General features: G+C 46.7%; 3 protein-coding genes across 3 annotated transcripts; 2 read left to right on the top strand and 1 right to left on the bottom strand.

Annotated features, from left to right (window-relative positions):
* Positions 1-323: 323 nt before the first annotated feature.
* Positions 324-4,273, top strand: Idh3a (isocitrate dehydrogenase [NAD] subunit alpha, mitochondrial). Its single transcript, XM_071787458.1, has 6 exons — positions 324-482; positions 1,051-1,176; positions 1,844-2,016; positions 2,230-2,464; positions 2,571-2,849; positions 2,934-4,273. Exons 1-6 carry the CDS (start codon positions 456-458, stop codon positions 3,171-3,173), a joined length of 1,080 nt encoding a protein of 359 aa, XP_071643559.1. The 5' UTR covers positions 324-455; the 3' UTR covers positions 3,174-4,273.
* Positions 4,274-5,305: 1,032 nt separating this feature from the next.
* On the top strand, positions 5,306-7,369 carry LOC139818648 (uncharacterized). The gene is made up of 2 exons (XM_071787459.1): positions 5,306-6,929; positions 7,143-7,369. The coding sequence occupies exons 1-2, from the start codon at positions 6,714-6,716 to the stop codon at positions 7,365-7,367; spliced, it is 441 nt and encodes a 146-aa protein (XP_071643560.1). The 5' UTR covers positions 5,306-6,713; the 3' UTR covers positions 7,368-7,369.
* Positions 7,370-7,448: 79 nt separating this feature from the next.
* LOC139818645 (uncharacterized) lies at positions 7,449-15,007 on the bottom strand. Its single transcript, XM_071787457.1, has 3 exons — positions 14,699-15,007; positions 8,703-10,046; positions 7,449-8,330 (listed from the first exon to the last, which is right to left on the bottom strand). The coding sequence occupies exons 2-3, from the start codon at positions 10,036-10,038 to the stop codon at positions 8,164-8,166; spliced, it is 1,503 nt and encodes a 500-aa protein (XP_071643558.1). The 5' UTR covers positions 10,039-10,046; positions 14,699-15,007; the 3' UTR covers positions 7,449-8,163.
* Positions 15,008-21,821: the final 6,814 nt, after the last annotated feature.

Here is a 21,821-nt window from a genome sequence, read left to right as displayed (position 1 = left end):
TGCGCGATTAACACGGAAGGACTTTCTAATCTTTCTATCGCTTCGTATCGTGCGTGAATTAAGAAGCATCATTGCATATTGCAGATATTGCATCATTTGAATCATCTCCGTTAATCATTATTGCAGCGGAAATATCGCGTTCACGTGGTGTCTGTCAACTGCCATCAGTGTCGTCACTGGCCAATGCCAATCGCGGCGCGGGACGCGGGACAGTCTCGAGAATTTCGAGACTCGAGTGCTTTCGATTCTCGAGTTTCAAGTCTCGACCACTCTCGAAGTTTTCGATTCGACGGTGCTTCCACTGCTTCCCTCTGCACGCTGCACGAGCGACGCGAACGCGAACTCCGTAGTCCCGTGTCCCGACTCCCGGTAGTCCGTACTCCGTGCGAACTGCGAAACAGCGCGAATCGCGATCAATCGCGAGACGCGACATTGCGATTGAGCAGCTGATCACCATGGCAGCCCAGTGGATCCGCACAGCAGTAAGTAGGTGCCGCGAATCGCGCCATCCGCGAAATTACCCAAGGAACTGTCGTCCTGCGTAATCCTGCCCGTCTCTACGTCCTCGGTCCTCCTAGCCCCGAGCAAGGTTAGAACTCCTCGAGCCGACCACGGTCGCACCTACCGTTCTACCGTTCTACCATTTTCCATCTCGCCTTATCTCACCTTCGCTCTTACGTCTTTTACGTCTTACGCATACCCTCTGTGTGTGTCTCTCTCTTTCTCTCTCTCTCTCCCTCCCTCTCTTTCTACAAATCTATCTTTGTCGCTGTTTCTCCGCGATATAGCTTAATGTTCTAATTCCGTCCAGCCCCCCGTTTTCCCCATCTTAACGGTCCTCTCCTCTGCATTGGGAAACCGGATATTCTAATCGGCATAATTTCGGTGAATCGTGCAATTTTGAACGTGCACGCTCGTCGGGTCAACGTAAAGATCGTTCTTTCATACTCCGTTGAGTCCGTGGCACGGAGAATCACGGAGTCTCACCGGCATCCTGTCGGAATCTTTCCGGTCATCTTTTTAAATCGTTACGTACGTCGATATCAACAGATCTCTTCGAAAATCACCGGTGCACGGCTCTACAGCAGCAAGGTACACAAATGCACCCTCATTCCTGGAGATGGCATCGGACCCGAAATTTCCGCTGCCGTGCAAAAGATCTTCGATGCCGCCAAGGTGAGATACATTTGTGTTTTTGCTAACGCGACAAGCGACAAGATTGACCGACTCATCACAGATACAATAGATGCCACTATTTACTTGACTTGTATACACTAGACTTGTAGAATAATCACAACATAGCCGTCCTCTGACTTGTGCTAACACCAACTTGAAGGCTTTTATTTTACTTCTACTCTTATGTATGTACAAGCTACAAGTCCATCCAACAAACGTATTGAATGTAGACTTCAGTGAATCAAGAATTATTAACAAATATCTTTTTGATTATAGATTTATATAACTTGAAGGAATTAATCTGTCACTCTAACTGGAATATTTAGAATAATAGTTATTTATTTTAATGTTATTTATTTGTCTTTCGTTCTCCTGAAATTCTATAGAATTAGAAGAGGAAATTTTTTCTATTGGTTAAAAACATCTTTCTTCACCACCAATTAGCTTATGATGATCAAAAGGCTTAAATTGCATAATATGATTGCATAAATATGATTACTCACGTCATAATATCTCTTTTAACAGTATACATGTTTGATATTCTTATCTGAATGCGTTATTAGTATAAATATATTAGTATAAATATATACTTTTTTTTTGCTTCTTCTATCTTCTTTTTATCTTTTATAACAATTTTTTCTCAATTTATAAAAAAAAAAAAAAACAGGTGCCGATAGAATGGGAATCAGTTGACGTAACGCCAGTAAAGGGTCCAGATGGCAAGTTTGGTATACCACAAGCGGCCATCGATTCAGTAAATAGGAATAAAATCGGTCTCAAGGGACCTCTAATGACTCCAATTGGGAAAGGTCACAGATCTCTCAATCTTGCGCTCAGAAAGTAAGCATCCCGGAATTATGTGCAATCAAGCGTAATTTAAATTACGTCCGCGAGATACGCGAGTATATCGGCATCGGCTGAATTTGTACAATAGCGCAGCTGTAACCGTAATATCATGATAGGCGAGCGCACACGTGCTCCTTTGCTTTTACGCTGCTTCGCTCGCGAAATAAAATATACGCATCTTATATCGCCCTTTGTAAAAATTCGCAGGGAATTTAATTTGTATGCCAATGTACGACCATGCCTATCCTTGGAGGGGTACAAGACACTGTACGACAATGTCGACGTCGTCACTATCAGAGAAAATACGGAAGGTGAATACTCGGGTATAGAACACGAGATCGTAGAAGGTGTTGTACAATCTATTAAGTTAATCACCGAGGAAGCCTCTCGTAGGGTAGCAGAATTTGCTTTCCAATATGCCACGGACAATAATAGAAAAAAGGTACTTGCAAAGTCGAGATATTCGCAAACGGCGAAGCGCCGTGGCAAGTGTGCTTGCGTGTGTGTGTGTGTCTAATCAGACTAACTAAAATCGATTTCTTTCATAGGTTACTGCTGTACATAAAGCTAATATCATGAGGATGTCGGACGGTTTGTTCTTGAGGTGTTGTCGAGAAGCCGCACAAAAGTTTCCATCTGTCAAGTTCGAGGAGAGGTACTTGGATACAGTTTGCCTAAACATGGTACAAGATCCAAGTCAATACGACGTGCTCGTCATGCCTAACTTGTACGGTGATATTTTGTCTGATATGTGCGCTGGACTCGTCGGAGGCCTCGGTCTGACACCCAGCGGGAACATTGGTCTGAACGGAGCCTTGTTCGAATCGGTACAGTTATTACGAACATATAAATAAATTTTACATTAATTTTTTTTTACTTTACGTGACAAAATGGTAACGTTGATTGTGCAGGTACATGGAACGGCGCCCGATATTGCCGGCCAAGATAAGGCAAACCCCACGGCGTTATTGCTCTCCGCGGTGATGATGCTCAAATATATGGGCTTGACCACGCACGCCAAGATCATCGAGCGTGCTGCTTATGACACTATTAAGGAAGCCAAGTATCTGACTGGCGATCTAGGCGGCACTGCCAAGTGCAGCGAGTATACCAATGAAATTTGTAAGAAAGTTTCCGCGCAAACCAAATAAAAAGGCAGACATTTTGTTGGCCCAACGTTGAACTGCCAAATACTCGTAGACTTCGTGCGTCCGCAATGAAGGGATCGCTATTTTCTACCATCTGTCGTAGCGCATGCAGTTTCGTGCGTGCGTCTCCATTATAAACTCGCACGCGGACGTGACGGCGTGCGTATCGTTAAGTATTTTTTCAGTCGTCCATGGGTGCGTTCGGGGAGACGCTAATAGCGCTATTTAGCGCTACAAGCTGTTTGCGGAGCTAAATGGTAGCGCTAGCAAACGCTATCGTAACGTCACTGATCGTAATGTTGTAGGTCATAACAACGCTTTCCTTCCGAGATAGTGCATTGGTAGCGTTAGCGTTAGCGTTTGCGAGCTCTATGAACAGTGGCAGTAAATTGTTTGCATCGGTTTATCTGGGAATTAATTTCAAAATTTTCTATTGTAAACGTTGACCTGGCTACAAATATAAAATGGATTATACATATAGAAATATAATTGCATGATGCGGAATAACAGAAAAAAAATTATATACACACAGATATATACATATATGTATCGCGTCATAATCACTTTCAGACGATTTATTAATTCTCCAAGTACTGCTGGTATTAATACTTTTTTACGATCTTGCTCTATTTTACTATTTGGTTAGGCTTGGAGTTAGGCGTGGTAGCGAGCTGCCCGAACGCACCCTATATGTGTGCATGTAGATTTTCTCGCTTTTTAGATATATTCTCTCGATTTAATTTGACTTGATAATTCGACTTGATTTCAATGATTTGTCAAATACGAAATTGCATTTAACTTTCTTTATAAATTCATCAAATTCATAAGAAACGCACGTGCGCCATCGTTACTATCGTCTATCGACTGCATCGACCGACCACGTTTCTGTATATAACCGATATAATACATCGCGTTTAGATTGTGCAGAGAAAAGGTCTTTGTAGAGATTGTAAAGATTATAGCCATATAAATTAAATAGTAGAAATGCTGTATCATAATTTTAAAGAAGATTGTTATGCGAGACGTATGTCTTACAGTTAGACTAAGAATAGTTGAAATTATTGAACTTGCGCAGTATTAAAAATAAAAGTTTACGAAATTAACCCAACCACATTTTATTCTACATCGCAAATTATTTTGATCTTTACACACAGAGATATATCTACGTATATGCATAAGCGTATTCTTAACCACGTAATACTTATCGTTACTTATCGATTTTGAAAATTCATAACTTATATCCTGAAAAGATTCAAGTTATCGATTGTGGAGAGGGGCGTATTTATACGTTTAATAATTTTCGCGCATATATATTTTTCCTTGATTTTATTATATAGCGACGTGAATAATAATTTTCACAGGAGGCAATCACGAAGGAAGGTGATGATGATGATGATGATATCTACGGAAAGCCCTCTCGATCGTTCTTTATACACCAACATTACATAAGAAAAGAGGTGTATCGCTCCTTTCCTTCCCTCGCAAAGTGTTACGTTATAGCACTCATCCCGCGAACACTTGATAACTTGCCCCTACCCTCGCTCTTGTCGTATTCTCGTTCTCCACAGGTTCTCGACGACACGACGATATGCTACGGTGGGATTGGCCGCTACTGCCGCTGAGGAAAATTTTCAAGTATGAGAAAAGTTGCCGGCCATATTTCACCGGTGGGGCTGGAAATGGCCAAGGAAACGGCCAAGGATGGAACGAGACGAGACGCGAGACGAGATGAGACGAGGAGGGGACCAAGTGTCATCTTCGCCGCTCGTTAATTCCTTCTGTGATTTATCGCGATCCGCCGCGATCCGAGTGAGTAATAACTAACTTCTCCGTTCAAAAATTCAAATATTACATTTTCCTTTGGATGAAGATACAGCGTCGTACCGCCGTATCTTTTTCATGAATCATGGTATTCGTATTACGCCGAAAAAAAATCATATATATATATATATATATATATATATAAATAATCGCGCGTGTCGATTGTGAAGATTGTAACAAATTAAATAACATCCAATTCCTTAATTTTAAATAAAACCGTGTTCGCGGGTAGACGCTTGGTTTTTTTTACATCCAGAAACGACGTATGACGTATATCTCACGTGTTATTGATTCTCAAACTGTGCGACATATGACATTAAACGCGCGCATTAAAATGCGTTTTAAATCCGGCAAAACCCTCAATATAGCGGCGGAATTGATAAACCGTCGACGGTCGACCGTCGTCATACCATAAACGCTCTTGTCTGCACGATGTAACGCCCTGTAACGGTGATGCTAACGAGTGTCTACGAGGCCGTGCGACTCGTGCGAGTCGATGCAAGAAGCGCGATGTGCATCAGTGCATAGTGCCATGCATATAGTGGTATATAAGCTGCGGGCTGCGGCGCGGCGCGACGGGGTAGGTGCACAAACTCACAAAGGTCCGACACTCCCAAGCCCAAGTGCGGAAAGCGCGCGGCGCGGCGCATGCATATTCAACGGGGCACGAGGTACACGCGGGGCCACACACCCACCAAGTACGGAACGGGACGTGTGCGAATGCATGCGTGCGCGCGTGTGCGCCGCATCGCAGTCATAGGAATAATAAAAATTCGAGGGTTGAAATTATTTAGATTTATGCCCGCTCTCTTGTCGTCGTGCCGTCGTACCGTCGGCGTCGTGCCGTCGCGCCGGTGACGAGGCGCGATTCGATTCCGGGGAACAAATTTCATGCATTATTCAGGATCCGGGCCCGGGCGATGCAACTACCCCGGTCGCAATGGAAGCGATCCTCTCTCCAGTCTCTCCTCAACAAAAAAAGTCGTTTTTTAATCTCTCGTCGCGCCCCAATAACGCGCGTTGTACGTTGTACCTCTCACCCTTCAATTATATTCTTTAAGGAGCGGAAGACGCGGCGAGCTGCTTTACGCGAAACGAATCCAGCGCGTCGCGACACATTCGCGGTTCCACAGGTACACTTTGGAAGAAAAACGTCCATTTTTTCGCGAACGTATTACGAGTTACGAGACGTTTGGATATCTTACTTCAACATCGATATTTCATTCATCCTCTACGACCTCTACATTAGAGTCATTAGAGAGCGATCAGTCGAATATTCTTTATTCATAAAACGATTGACGTTATCAGCTGTTATCACCCGTTCAAGTATTTCTTTCTGCCGTGTTTCGCGTACCGTTTACGACCGTAGCGTATCCTGACGTAGTGCTCGCGCGTAATTTTTTCCGGCTGGACGTATTTGGCATTTCTCTCGTTTGAACGTATTTACCTGCAGACTGCAGAGAGATATTCGACAAGTGTCGTCGCGGCGCGAACGGTAACATTTTAATCCCGCCCAGGCGCCCACGCAAGAACGTCACGCATGTTTAATTACGTGTTTCTGTGCGCGACGACACGATAATCGTCTTATTCGCGGATTAGCGAGTCCAACATCTGTCAGTTCTGTTACCACTCTGAAAACTTTTGTTCCATTATCCTCGCGGACTCTTCGCGCGTCGTATGTCGTATCTTTGAGTCGAACCCGGTGCTATCTCGTATTCGGATATGAGGTGCGCTATTCTCTTTGTAATCGCCGTCTCTGTCGCGAGCTATGTCGATGGCGGAGTTTATTACCTGGAGAATGTAGACGGGGCGCGAAACAACGCGATCTATCCGATCGTGGAACAGCAGGCCTCTCGCGATCTGGACCTGGCTTTTTCCGCGGGAGATCCCCTCGAGAACGAGAACGAGAACGTCGGCGTCGTATCTCCGACCAGAAAGGTAAACTTAAAAACCTGAAAGCTATTCCTGCATCTAAAACGCATAAAAGAATATACAAAGGTCACAAAGTTCTATGTTACGTGTGTACGCGTTACTATTTTTCGTATCTTTTTCCTTTTTTGTGAATCTCCTATATGCCTTATATGCCCTGTGTATTCGATGTATCTGGACGATGTAAATTTAAGTTTGACAGTACTATGTCGACTTGATCAGATATACACTCTCGTCGCCCCGGAAAAGCCGTATGTCGAGTTGAGCAAGAACGCGGATCGACCGGTCGCGTACTACAGATTAACCGAACCGGCTACCAGAAGAGGCAGCTTGGACGACGTCATTCTCGTTCCGCAAGGAGGCCGGAACGTGATGAAGCTGAACAGCAACAATAAGGGCGAAGTGATCTTGGAGCTTCGCGTCATAGCTACGCACGATAGCACGTAACTCACGCGTTAAACGTAAACTTTTATATTTCATTGCGATTTACGAGGAAGCGCGAGCTGATAAGGGACGAACGTTATGCAGTTAAATCGTATTGCTTTTATTACGTTCAACTTACAACAACGAGTACTTTCTATCGATACATATAGATACATCGGGATACTATTATAATATTTACAGTACATATCACATGTCGACGTCGCATCGGAGCGACGTTCACTCCGATGAGATCTTTAATGCGACCCTTTCATTCTCGCCAAGACGTGATTCGTAGTCTTCGTGTCTTCTTTTTTGATTGTTTAAATTGCTTAGAATGTATAATGGAATCAAATCAGGAAAGACAATTCTATAAATGTTGAGAGAAAATGTATAAGTGCGCGAAAATTTTACAAACATCTTCAATAAATAGCGCTAAATTGCGATAAATCACTGTTAGAAATACGAGAAATAGTGTATTTATTCGTACGAGAAAGAAAGACGTTTTTGCACGAATAGAATTTACTTAAAGCGAATATCTTTCGAATCGTCGCGTCGGCGTCGTACGGAAATGTATCACACACGTTACGTGCGTACGAAGCAAGTCCAGTTTTGTGCACAGTCCGGCGAGTCCTATTTTGCCTGAGGTACTATATTACGGCGAAAGAATATCATCGCGGGTGCAGTTTCGAAGGTGTTACACGAGAGAATGCGAATACCAACACTACTACTATTTTAGTGATTAAAGTGGAAAGACCGTCCGCGGCGCGCCGTCCTTTGCAAATTGCCTTCGTTACAGGTTACAGAGTACAGGTATAAGTTATTATTCCGTTACTCGTGACGTTTGCTCGCTCGACGAATCGTCCTTCGGTTCTTTCACGTAGTCTACCACTAGCTCGAGACCGATCAGAGCCCGCAAATCCTTTCTCTCCTCTTCGGAATTTATCGTCGTACTGCCGGAATCCTCTACCTTCGCAGGGTCCTCGCCAGCTTGAAAAACCATCACGATATTACGAATGTTTTATCGCGGTATACCGTATATATATAGGTATACGTCTCTTTAAAATATAATAGCGAAGACAATGTCTAACACGTATCTCACGATCAGAATATTGAATGAGCAAAAATGGAAGGAATATGCTTTTCAAAGTCTTAATAACAGAAGACACGCGCCAATATAGAGTGTGATATTTCTATTATCTTACCGAAAATACTTTGAAACATATATCACCGATGTCAAGCAAAATTGACGAATTTTGATCCTAACCGAATACGCAAAGATTAAAAAAAGCAGCGACAGTAATTGGGGAATATTAAAGAAAAATAGGTGAAAACGCGCAAATGCCGCGATATATATCCTACCTTGGTGCATTTCCTTCGACGTCTCCTCGTTCTCCATCGACGCGTCCGTTCTGCAGGTCTTGATCTGCTGAATGTCCTGGTACGTTTTCATGAGGTGTTTCAAAATATAATTGGTACCCCGCGTGTTTTCCGTGTCCGGATTCTTGGACGTGGTGGCCTCGTCGCGGGTAAGATTCAACGGCCGATTACCGCACTCCTTGGACTGCGGCACGCTGAAGGCCGAGCAATGTTTGCTCTTGAAGGATAGCTGCCGTTCGCTCGCGTGCTTGCGATCCCAAATGTGGCCAGAGACGCGCAAGTCTATGAAAAAGTGCAGGGGATCGATGCCGGGATAGGATTGCGGCATCGGATACGGTGGGTACCACAGAGGTCCGGGTAGAAATTCCGCCGGGCTGGACACGCCGCCGCCGCCGCCGCCGCCGCCGCCGCCGCCGGCGCCGGGCAGAGCGAAGCCTTTCACGCCCTGAAGGACGCCCTCGCATCCTCTGCCCGGCATGCCGGGCAAGAAGGGGCCTATCCGCGACAAGTCCAACTTTTTCTGTTCCGACACTTGCAGAGGGGATGACACCTCCTGACCGAGCGCGATGCTCTTCGAACGATCCTCGTAACTCCTGCCGCTGTCGAACGTACACGTTCTACCTCCGCTGCGGTCAACCTGGTGGTGGTGCTGCTGCTGCTGCGAGTCCTCCGGCTTGATCTTCCGCGTTTCTCCGCCAGGGAAAACGTTCTCCGGCGGCTGGACCTGCTCCAAATGCCGCGGTCGTTCGTCGAAGAAACTCTTATTACCGTGCCGCGGAACGTCGGTCTTGTTCTCGTCGATGGGTTTAAGGATGTCGCCGCCAAAGTTGGGCTTCTGATCGAATGTCGCGCCGACTTTGTTCTCCATCGTGTCGAGGTAGGTGTCGGATCGCTTGACGTCGTTCTCCAGACGAGTCTCCGACGGTACCTGAGGCGTTTGCTGCTGCGCCGTCGAGTGATAGTACTTGTCCGAATGCTGATGATAATGATGGTGATGATGATGCGACCGTTCCTTCGTCGTGAGCTCCAAAGGCCTGTCTCGGGCGTCTCGCCAGGATCGCTTGCGGCGTCGCGGCGCGTTTGGCGTACCGCCGCCGCCACCACTGCCGCCACCGCCACCGCCGCCACCAGCCGACGATGCTTCCGCTTTGGCCTGCACGAAGGAGCGTAACATTTCGCTGAAGAAGAAGCTATGAGGTGTCAGCGGCACGTTGTACAGATACGGAGGAGTGGCTGCCAGTAGACGAGAAACGAGATCTCCGCCCGAAAGGGAAGCCGGAGTCTTCAGCGTCGATGGGTCGCCCGTGGTCGTCGTCATTTTGCCGGCTATTTTGATAAAAGAATAATCTCTAAGATTCGTACGTGCATTGTCATCAGATTATCATCGTGGTTTACCATACTTGGATTAACTTCAATTTATAATATATAAGGTAATTTAATTGAACGCGCGCCATCTCGCCACGTCCGCGAATCTTTTTCATTTATTGCTATTTCAGCCACAACGTGAATTACGGATCTACGATGCACGCATCACACGCAGCGAACTTTGTTCATCATAACTTTAATTCTACTATTTTTATTCCACTACTTTTTATATATCACACGTTGGTTTTATTATCTCTGTCTGAGATTAACAAGATTCTTAACGAGTTATATAAAAGACGGATTTTCGTATTTCATTTTTCCCAGTAATCGTGAATATCCTGCAAGCGACGCAGAGTAGCGCGTCGTTTGACAAAACATATCGTGTAATGAGTGTGTACGAAACTCGCGTACAGGCACGATTCGCCAATGTGGAAGTGAGCTACCATTGTCTTCTGAAATTAATTGAATGGCTCCCGGCCTTAAGTCTAAGACCAAGGAAGAGCGGAATCTACGGTAGGGCGGGATCGGCGGGATGAACCAGCCGCGTATCGCGTCATCCATTAAGGAATACTAATTTCTGTCAACTACACGTTCGCTTTCGCCCGTTGAGTATGAGGGATATATTTCTCGCGCAAATTCGCGTTGACGCAGGCATTTCAATTGATATCCTTACCCGCGCTCATCATTTTGTCTTTCCGCAAATTCTTGCATTGTAAAGATCAGCTATTAAAGAAGGATCGTTATTTCGCCGTTGCATTCGCATCATACGCGATATACATATATGTTTCCGTTGATTTTTACAGCGAAGAAATGTCTATGTAAGCAGAAAAGATAAATTATTCTTTGAAAATACGATAATCTTGAGGATAATTTTGGTTTCTCAATTTCATGTTTTTAGACGACGCGACGCGAAAAGATGATGCGGATCGCGACAGCGGACAGATAAAACTCTTGCGGCGCGGGGACCACCCTGCAGTCCCCGTCGCGGTCGTCGAAGAAATATTTCTTCGTAATAGAGAGCAGAGGTTCCTGAAAAGATTTCAACGCGGAAAGACCGAAGAGCAGCGAGGCGTGGAAAGCAGGGAGAAAGAGAAAGAGGAGATCTGTATCCGCGCGTCCGCGCGTATACAGAGAGAGAGAGAGAGAGAGAGAGAGAGGGATCGGGCATTGTTTCGGTCCATTGTTTCCCAAACAAACGGCGTCCACGTTGTTTCGTCAGGAGATATTATGTTCAGCCAGACAGGCAGGACGAACGGGAAATGGACTGCTGTCAGTTTTACTCTTCGTGATAAATACCCGTTGCCGCCACCGCCATAATTCCGTCCATCCGTATTGCGCGATACACGTCGAAGTTATATAGTCGCGATGACAAGACTGCGTTTCTCTTTACGTATTAAAAATTTTCTCGATCAGCCTCTTTAACTCGATGAAATCTCGAATCGTAAAATTCAAGTCATTAAAATTGCGATTATTAAAATTTTCGTTACTTTCATCACTCATTTTCCCGAAGAAAAATGAGATCGCGTTGTTTTTTCGGGCATTCTCGATTTCCCGGGAAGTTGACGATTACGCGAGAGGCGTTCGCCTGGAGGAAATCCGCAAGAGAAAATCCTCCGGGGCATCGCGGCGATTTTTTTCTCGCGCGGAGACGCGGAGACTCGTTTAAGAGACAATGGTACCGGTTGAAGAGCTTTCCAAAGATCGTAAAGGGACTTTACGGGACGACTTGATATTATTATTCCGCTCGAGGCGAGCTAGACGATGGAGGATGGAGCGCGCGGATCACTCCGCACTCCGCGGCGACGTCGACGACGCGTCGTCAGGGTCGTCACCGTGGAGAGGAGAGACGATCTCGATTTCACGCGGCGCGCGAGGGAAGGCCGGTTTACGATTCATAAGACAACTCGGCGGATTGAATTAAGCTCGCTCGCGTTGCGGCAGCTGCCAGTCCCGTCACCGGGACCGCTACCGGGCGGGCGGCGCGAATCTGCATAATCCCGTTCGCGTCGACGATTCTAATTGGCGGATTGTTTCAATCTCTGTCGCTGCGAATATTTGCATTCGCGCTGCTCTACCTCCCTCGGCCTGCCGCCCTCGTTCCCGCCCCCTGGCCCTGGTACCCTCTGCCGTCAGCCGTCACCCTCTCTTCAACTCTGATCTCGCATCTCGTATCTTTCTCAGCTCTCTTCGTCCTCTCGTCGTCGTCGTCGTCGTCGTCGTCGTCGTCGTCGTCGTCGTCGTCGTCGTCTCTTCTTTCTACTTCTGTAACCTCCTTTCGGCATTCACTTTATCGTCTCTATCGTCTCTATCGTCCCTATCTCTCTCCCATCGTGAGATGCAAAGCGATGGGAGATGAAATAATGAACCACACGACGCGTCTCTTATTTGATTTTTATATTCAACTTGATAAGATATATATTTCTCTCCTTTCACTATATTATCTTTCATATAGACTACATGGACTACATGGATTACACATGGATTATACAGAAGATTCGTGCAGTCTGTCTATCATTTTGATCAATGTAATTAGACATTTCTTTATATAATTTCTTTCTACGGCAAATACATACATATATTGTTTGTAGACTTCTGTTGTGTAAGATCCTCACATTGTCATTTTTATTTTCAAGATCGCGAGTGTCATTCGTATTTACCTCTTCGCTAGGAATGGTATTTCTTATAAAATTGTAAAAGAAATATTTTAACCCAATTGTCGTCATCTAATTTGCGGCAACCTACTTTATTTCGCATTGTTATAGACACATCGCAGACGTGCGCTTCTTCCGCTCAAGAGCGCAGCTCTCGACGCTTTCGATCGCTAACCATTTTCACATTATTTTTTATAGTTGTTTTGTCCAAAAATATTGTTTAAAAGTATTTTGAAAATATTCCTTGTTGTATTGCATACGGCATACGTACACGTCCTAGTCCAAAATACGTACACGCGTGTCCTGGTCCAAAAGTATCCTCAAAAATCAGTCTGCTTAAGAACTTGTTATTTTGAAATCGATAAGTCCAGCATCAACTTAATCTTGTCGAAATCGATATGTAATGCATTACAAAAAAATTGTGAAAAATAGCTTTACGTCACTTTTAAAATAAGTAGCTAGCTCAACTACGTGCATCACCATATAAGTAATGTCTAATTGTAAGTCTAAAGTCTAAAGCAAGTTAAAATCTCGTATCTTTTTATACCGATTATCTTCACACTTCAAAGTTAGCGCCTTCAGCTTTTTTTTCGAGAAGAGATGCGCAATTCTTTTATTATTCACATAAATATTTTTATTGCAGGGCGCTCTCGCAGCTCACAGCGCAAGCTCTCGACGCTCTCGTCCTTGCATTGCATAAGAAGAAAAAACCGTCAGTCGAAAAGCAGAATCTGAACTTTTTTATGGTTGAACTCTCTGCGTAATTCAAACGTCCTATTCTCCGTGTCACACGAAGGTACCTGCTCGCCGAATGACTCGCCGAAGGACGAGATCCTTGGAGATGTTGCGCCCTCAAGAAATAAGATAATCGTCAGACACGCGTGCTCTTTCGTCACTTCGAATGATTTTTTTAATACCTTTTGACACTTTGCTATTATTATCACTCAACAGTCAACATTATTTATTTAGCACGCCTTGATAAATTTTCTCGAAATACAAATCAGAATCAAAAATTCTATAGAGATGTATCTACATAACGTAAAGGATAAAAGTACTGAAAAGAGAGACATGAATGCGCGTATAGATGCGTTAATATTAAACAAAGTGTCTAAAAAATTGGAAGAATTTTACATTCGAAAAGAGACAATGTCGATTTAATGAAACTATACCATTTAAATATCATTTCATTTAGTGTTGTATAAAAAATTAAATCTCTTGGCGACTTGTGAGACCCGAAGGGATAATATAAGGATTACGGCCACGTTATGCGAGAGATCGAGCCACTATCATAGACAGAGGTAACCCCACCAAAGAGTGCACGAATGATTGTTACGCGATGAAAATTATTGCGACCGTCGCGCGGTAATCACACGTTACGTGCGTTATATATTCTTGTATATGAAAAGAAAACAACGCGTTTGCGGAATCGATCGTTTTGATTATCATGCAGATGCGATATGCACGGCAGATGTTTAACGCGAAGGACATGAAATAGCCAATTAAGCGGTACAATCGCGGCGTCATTAGACGGTGCGTATGACGCGTAATAGAGGTGTAACAGAGAATCATCATCACGTCGCTTCCCCCGTGAGGAAAGATATTTTGTTTACGTTAAAAAGAAAGAACGCTACCTAAAATTATTTCACTAAATTTAAATACCAACTCACGCGTAAGTGTCGTAAATAATTTAATTAAATCTCGACTCGCGAGCAAACAACGCGGACTAAAGATCTTTCCGTCTCGAAACACGTAATCTGCACGATAGTTTTCGTCATGACGAAATCTAGATAAGATAAAATGGTGCATGTAACTTGTAACTTTTGCGCGCTTGATTGCAAACGTGCGCTCTTTATTTCGCGTTAAACTCTTTGGCGCTTTTCCGTGCCGTTGCGCGAATTATCGACGACATACGATGACACGCGGCGAAAGAGCGGTCCAGCGGTTCTCAAGGGTCGCACTCACCTGTACGCGCGACGACGGCGAGAGCGGCGGGATCCTCAAAGTTGGCGCCGCTTCGTAAACGATGATACGCACGACGATTTATCGGTCAGCCGGGATCTATGGTAAGACGCGATTTATGGATCCCTCCTCGTTCGTCCAAGGATACGGCACGGAGTCCGACGCCGACGCGTGCCGCTGGCTGTGGCGGCAAATGAGATAATAATCGGAGGACTCAGTCACTCGTCGTCGACGGCTGCGTGGCAGTCGGGATGGTTGTTCGACGATGGTGCGGTGGCGGCAGCGGTAACGGTGGCGGTGGCGGTGGGGGTTGTATTTCACCATCCCTTGGCGACCGTCGCGGTCGGCGACGAGGGTGCGAGAGAGTAACGGGGTAGCGCTGCCTGCGGAAGAGCACGGGCCGGGGGACGAGAGAGGTAGTGGAGGAAGAGGAGGTGGCGGAGGAAGAGGAGCAAGAGGAGGGCTAGGAGGCGGGAGGGTGGTGGTTTTTGAGATGATCCGGCCAATCTGCGCATCATTTCCCCGATGCATCCCCCCCGCACCGAGCCGCGCGCGTAGCGGCAAACCGGCGCGGATTCCGCACCACCGCAAGCAGCGTGGAACCGTGGAAGCCCTGTTGAATGCCACATTTCGAGGCAAAGACGAAGTAGGAGAGAGAGAGGGGGGGCTGCAGGCTGCGGGGAGGAAGCGAGGGAGGGACCGCGGGTGTTCGCGACGCGAAGAATGGAACGGGAGGAAGATAGAGACAGATAGAGAAAGAGTAGCGCGCAACGAGAGAGCAGGGCGGCACTAAAAAGTGAAGAGGGAAGAGTAACGTCGAGGGGGAGGAACTGACTATCTCTCTCTCTCTCTCTCTCTCTCTCTCTCTCTCTCTCGCGGTAGCGCTGCTAGGGGAAAAAAAAGTGGAAAACAGATATAGGCGAGGAGGAATCTTTCTCTCTGGCGCGGCGCGACGGGGCAGCGGGGCAGCGGGGCGGTGGGCGCACCACCGCACCGTTACCGCGACCGCGGCTCGTTCCTCCGCTTCTCTGTTCCGGCGTGTCTCTTCGACAAGGGTACGTATGTATCTGATACGTACGTGTTTACACGTCAACGCGAAGGGATCGGATCGGGCATGCCTCCGTCTCTAAAGCCGGATGGAATTGAAAAATCTGCGTTTACGAGGGATGCAGGATGCAGGACTCCATCTTGCAGGTAGGATAAGATTTTTGTCGAAACGTCCCTGACCATCGCTATCGTATACTTTTATTACTTACTACTTGCTTCGTACGTCAGTCTTGTGGAAATAAGTTTTCCAAGAACAAAGAATAAGAGAATGCCCCTTCTTTCCTCTCAAATCTTCTCCTCTTTATTTCAGAAAATAATGTATTAATCCCACGTTCGATTTAATATCTCTATTTATAGCTGTATATATTCGCGAGAGGCGAATTGATCCCCCGCGCAGCGCCGCGCGCATTCTAAATTCCGACATTCTAAATTTCGTAATAATATCGATCACAGTCGAGCCCTTCACGCTTGGATTAGATGTTAAAGAATATCAGGGCTTTCTCCTCGGTGCGTTACGCGCGCGACAGAGCTCGCGGAACCCTACACGGGAATGCACGAGCGACGTACTTTTCAACAGGAGAATCGTGCACACATGAGCGAATGTAATACAGCTCAGCTCCGTCAAATTCGTTGGAGATCGAAAGAGTATACCCGCCGCGCTGCACCGTATTGCCCGTATTCAACGTCTGCGAGATTTATAAAAATTTTCTACGTCTCAAATAATTGCCAAATATAATTTTTTCTTCTAAATAAATATTGTAAACTCTGCATGCCGGCTAGATCATTGTACATTTTATTTGCAGGAATTTGCAGGAACGAGTCTTCCTATATATGACACTGATAGTCCAAATCTCAAAACTACGTCGTTAGAGTTAAAGAAATGCTCATCTCGTAGCGTATGTATACGTGTCCGTACATGCGTGTGTATCTGATTGTGAAATAAATAATTTCGTTCTTTATTTTTAAATATTCCTTATTTTAATAAATAATTGGGCGACGCACGTAAATTATTCCGATAACATCGAGCGTGTTTCTTCGAAGGTGGTAATTAGTTCTTTTGCAACGTGCGAGCGGTCGATTAATGGGAGGGAGATAAATAATGCGCCAAAAGTTTATCGCGGCGCGTTGCGCGCATTTATTATTTACCGAGACTTTTCCTGCGGCGCGCAGTCGCGTTCTCTTTGCCCGATACAAAAGCTGGATGACCACTTACGTCACACCGTACGTGAAACGATGCTACGTGGTCCGCGCGCGCCGCGAGCTAGGGGTAGCAACTATAAGCAACGCGTGAAAGCGCTCGCTCGGTCTCTCGTCGCTCAAGTCGGCGCTCCGTTTCTACCCTTCGCTCCCCCGCCTCCCGTCTGCCGCGGCCGATTCGACGTGGACCCGTGGACGAGGACAGGCTAAATCCGTGCACGCCACGCACCGGCGCGCGGCGCGGACGTGCGACACGTTCCCGGACGTTCAGCTCATTAATTATGTAAAGAATTTCTCAAAGTTGTCTCTCTCGCGCATATCGCGACTCTCGCGCTAAACACATGATTCGTCGGATTCTGAGTTTTATCTTTTGTCAAATTTTCGAGATCAGTTTTCTAGATAATAAAGCTAGCGCGAAACGTTATTCTATGCCATATATCTTCGTATCTTTTTCATGCGGAATCATCACTTTTCCGTGATGAATCGTGCCACCAGTTGCGGACAGATTGGATATTTATAATAGCTTATATATCAAGAGCGCATTTTGAATCACTTTCTATCTGACGTACGACGTACGTTCTTTCGACGATGAATAACTCTGAATAAATTAGGGGAGAAGGATAAGACGCGCGCGCGTAGTTGTGAACTATGGGAGCGGCTTGGCTGCTTGCAGCGCGACGATTCGAAATCGCTGCTCCCAAGAGAGAAAGACAGGAGGAAGAATGAGAGGAAAGGGGGACACACACATTACGGGAGCGATCGTGAATCCGCTCCCGTAGAAACAGCTCATCCTTCGCGGCCGAGCACCCTAAATTTCAATCGACGATTCGACCAAGGCACCAAGAGTCTCTTCTGACTCTTCGGGCTCGAGTGCCCGAGAAGATAACACGAAGAGGAAGAGTGAGCGAAATGGAGGCAGAGAGAGAGAGGGCGCAGGGGAAACACGTTGCCCGAAATTCGCCTCGTCGCGCGTTCGGCGACTGGATACACTCTTATTTGTCCCCGCGGCAATCTGTCCCCGACTGCAACCCTTCTCCCAGCTTTCTCAATACCATCCGCTACCGCCATCGCCGCCACCACCACACCTTTTCGGTCGGCCCCTGCAACCCCAATCTGCTCCCTTTCCGCATTCCCCAACGCCAGCCTCCGATATCAGCCGTCTTCTCTCGCAAAACGAAGAGAGCGCGAAACCGCCAAGTCTCACGGGAATTTTAAACACCGACGATTCGTCTGCAGTGCTCTTTTTCTTCGGTTTTCCATCTTCTTTCTCCTACCGCCCAGTCTTCTTTCCTATCCTCTCGACCGTCCTTCTTTCTCTCAAGCCCCGGTAGGTGGAATTCGAGAGCGCGCCTCTCACCGATATGGGTGCTCGGTATAATACAGGTACAGGCTAGATCTCTTTGATATCCCCGCCCTCGCACCCTTCTCTCCTCCTCTCCAGCTTCACTCGCAGCGTGCGAAAATTGAGGACATCATTGGCCGCCTCTGCCTCTCCCGATAACGCTGTCTTTCAAGGACGCGCGACATCGCGCGCAAGAGTCGAAAGTCCGATCGCGTTCATTCCCTATCCATAAATCCATACCCTCGCGAATTAATCCAAGCTTAGTGAGCCACGATTGAGCGAGGGTGACGCATTATTCCGTGATAATGTGCATTTAACGACCGGCTCTTGTAAATCAGAAACTCTGTGGCGTGAGACGTGAGACGTGAGACCACTTTAAATATATCTTAATTAAACGTCATCTAAATGTCGATGTTTCTCGCGTAAATCTTTCTTCGGGTACGTCGTGTATGTCGGGTGTCGGGTATGTCGAAATGATGAAGAGAACGGAAAAAAACTAGCAAAGATACGGCTTTCAAATATAGGGCTTTGTATTTAAAACGTAAGAGAGACGCGCAGGAACACATAATTTGCGAGGTCCAGCTTGAAGACGCGTCCACGTCGAAAGTGATTCTTGCGAATCACGACTCAACGTCGACTCAACGTCGAAGCTCATTCTTACAACTTACAATTTACAATACGATAGCCTCTCCAGAGAAGCTCTCGATTCTCGGTCGGCCGGCTGACGGCCGCGCGCGCTCGTCTAATCGAGATTTATCCTCGTTGTTGCGCATCTGTCGCTTCGCGCGCACCGAGGGCGCGTAAAAGAGGCGCGCGGGAGAGAGAGGAGTGGAAAGGAGAGGAGAAGGCGGTTTAAGAGAAAAGGGTGAGAGATGAGGAATCACTCGAGTCGCGCGCTCGCAGTGAGAGCTCGCAGCGGGATGCGTAATATTCCCGGGAAGTAAAGCTCCCGAGAATTTCAAGTCCCCCCTGCTCACCCTCCCACCCTCTCTCTCTCTCTCTCTCTCTCACTTCCGCACCCACTTGCTTCTCACGTCCCCTCCTTCCCCGTCTCCGCCTACCACTCGTCCTCTCTCGCGGCAGGCAGAACGGTAGGTAGAGAGTGGCGGCCGCCCCTCCGACTACGAAGGGATGCAAATAACTGGTGATAACAACAGATAGCTCTGCTGTACGGTACGCCTGCCTGGAGCTGGAGCCTGCCGTGGCGTGTGGGTGACTACGATGATGGTAGTGGTCGCCGATGGTTTGGGTTTTGACGAAAGGAAGGGGGTAGCGTAAGAGAACCAAGCGAAAACGGGGGCAACAGCGAGAGAGGAAGGGGAGTGGGAGAAGCGGGAGAATCAAGCTTGAAGAGTAGGCCAGGGCGCCAGGGGGAGAGTTGAGGGACAGGCAGGCAGGCAGGCTGAGGCAGGCAAGCAGGCAGGCAGGCAGGCAGGCAGGCAGACAAGCAAACAGACAACCAGGCAGGAACCGTAGAGCCACGAAAGAGAAGAGGTATAGTAACGCGATGATGGTGGTGGCGGTGGCGGCAGCGGCAGCATCGAAGGGAGTGTCGAGGGGGTGACAACAGAGACCGGATGGAAGAGGCAGAGTAGATGGAAGAATGGTAGTCTCTCTGACGCCGTCTCTGTCGGTCCGGTGTTCCAATCGTGCCTGTCTCTCCTCCTCCGTCCAACTGTATCCGAGTCTGGTAGAAGGGTGCGAATTGGAGCGATGAGGATGAATCGTCACGCGAGAGAAAGAGAGAAAGGGGGGGAGAGAGAGAGAGAAAGGCGAAAGAGGGGAAGGGGTCTTACGGGGGTGGCCGCAACCGTGGGCTCGGCAAAGGGGGGAGGCAGAGGATGCTGGGGGACGTCACTCGCTGTCGCATCGAGCGCGAGCGATGAGTGGCGCGCGCTCGCTCGTCTTTTGTTTGCGATACGATGCGACTGCCAGCCTGGTGACAGCGATGACGTGGTGCGGCGTCGGGGGACGACACGGGGCGGTTCAGGATCGGGGAATGGTAGCGGCAAGGGGGACGAGCGCGCGCGCGCGCGCGCGCCACTGGAAGGGGGCAGAAGCGCCCCGCGGGGGGTGGAGAACGGGGGTGGATGGAACGAGCCTGGGTGAGAACTCTCTATCATAGAGCTACGCTACACTTAACGCGACCCACGCGCACGCACGCATGTACGTACGCACGTACATGCGCTGGTGGCCGTAATCCTCCTCCGGCCTCCGGTCCTACCGCGCGTTTCCCACATTGGGTCCTTGTTGTCGACAGGTTGCCGGATACGCGTCCTGCGAATCCGCTTTGCCCTCCGGTGCGAGAGATGCGATGAGCTCGAAGCCGCTTCGACCGTCGCGATCCTTAAATATCACTAATGCGCGCACGACTGCGTTTATCTAGAGATAGTATAGGGAAACTTTTCAATTGTATTCATTTATTTAGAACGTAGCAAAGCTCTCTTATTGCAATTTAAACTACGTGTAAGAAGATATAAGTGAAGAAATTTTCACAACTTAATACACTCGATTAAATAAAGAGAAGAGAGATGGAGATTCGCGCTACGAAATGCGAATAGCTACCTCCTTTTCGCACATCGTTTTTTTTTAACGTTGTATAGATAAATGATGTTACAAAAATAATATTTGGCACGTAATATTGTCACAAGGTATTTATTGCTCCATCCTAGAAAAATTCACTTGGAACGTAGCGAGCGAATAACGCGAGATATCGGCGTGTGTCAAAAATAGTAAATTACGATATAATCTATAATCTGATATTAATAAAATGGAATAACGGACAAACATTTTTCGAGAGTATCGGACAAGATTTTGATGCAGAATTGCGTTTTAATTGATCAAATAATCATAATGTATTAATGCGATAATTCGGAGCGTCGCGCCGCGATAGACTTTCGGCGCGTCCCAACAAACACACGAACAATATCGCGGAAACGAGACGCGTAACGGAAGCTTTATGCTTTATCTCGGTGAGTTTTCGAAAGAGCGCGAAATATTCGCGGTCGCACTTCAAGGATGCGACTGACTTGAATCTTTCATCTTTTATCACTATATGTACACTTACCGTGACAGAAAATTTCTCTTTTTTACGGGAACAAAGCACAACTGTGAACACCTCGAGATTTAATATCTATTCATTCGCCAAGTATTCAAATAACATGTACATACGTATGTATTATACATATTATATAATACGCGGATTTTGTGGAAACAGAGATTTTCCTGATAGTCCAACCGTCAATGTATCTACGATATACAATTTACGCGGGTTAGTTTTGAAATCTGTCATTTATCTTACAATTATGTATAGATGAAATCTTTTTCATGAAAAAATATTCTTTTTACGTGACGAGAGAGAGAGAGAGAGAGAGAGAGAGAGAGAGAGAGAGAGAGAGAGAGAGAGAGAGAACCAGAACCAGAGAGTAGAAGCAGAATATACAATACTCATGTATAAATTTAATTTGTGCCCGCCTGTTTCGGAATAAAGATCCATCCGCTCTCGAAACGTCCGCTCGATAACGTAATTCACATTTTACA

This window comes from Temnothorax longispinosus, chromosome 9 (genome assembly GCF_030848805.1).
Source record: "Temnothorax longispinosus isolate EJ_2023e chromosome 9, Tlon_JGU_v1, whole genome shotgun sequence".
Taxonomy (NCBI): Eukaryota; Metazoa; Arthropoda; class Insecta; order Hymenoptera; family Formicidae; genus Temnothorax; species Temnothorax longispinosus.
Note: the sequence above shows the minus strand (reverse complement) of the source record. Positions and strands in the feature narration are given on the sequence as shown.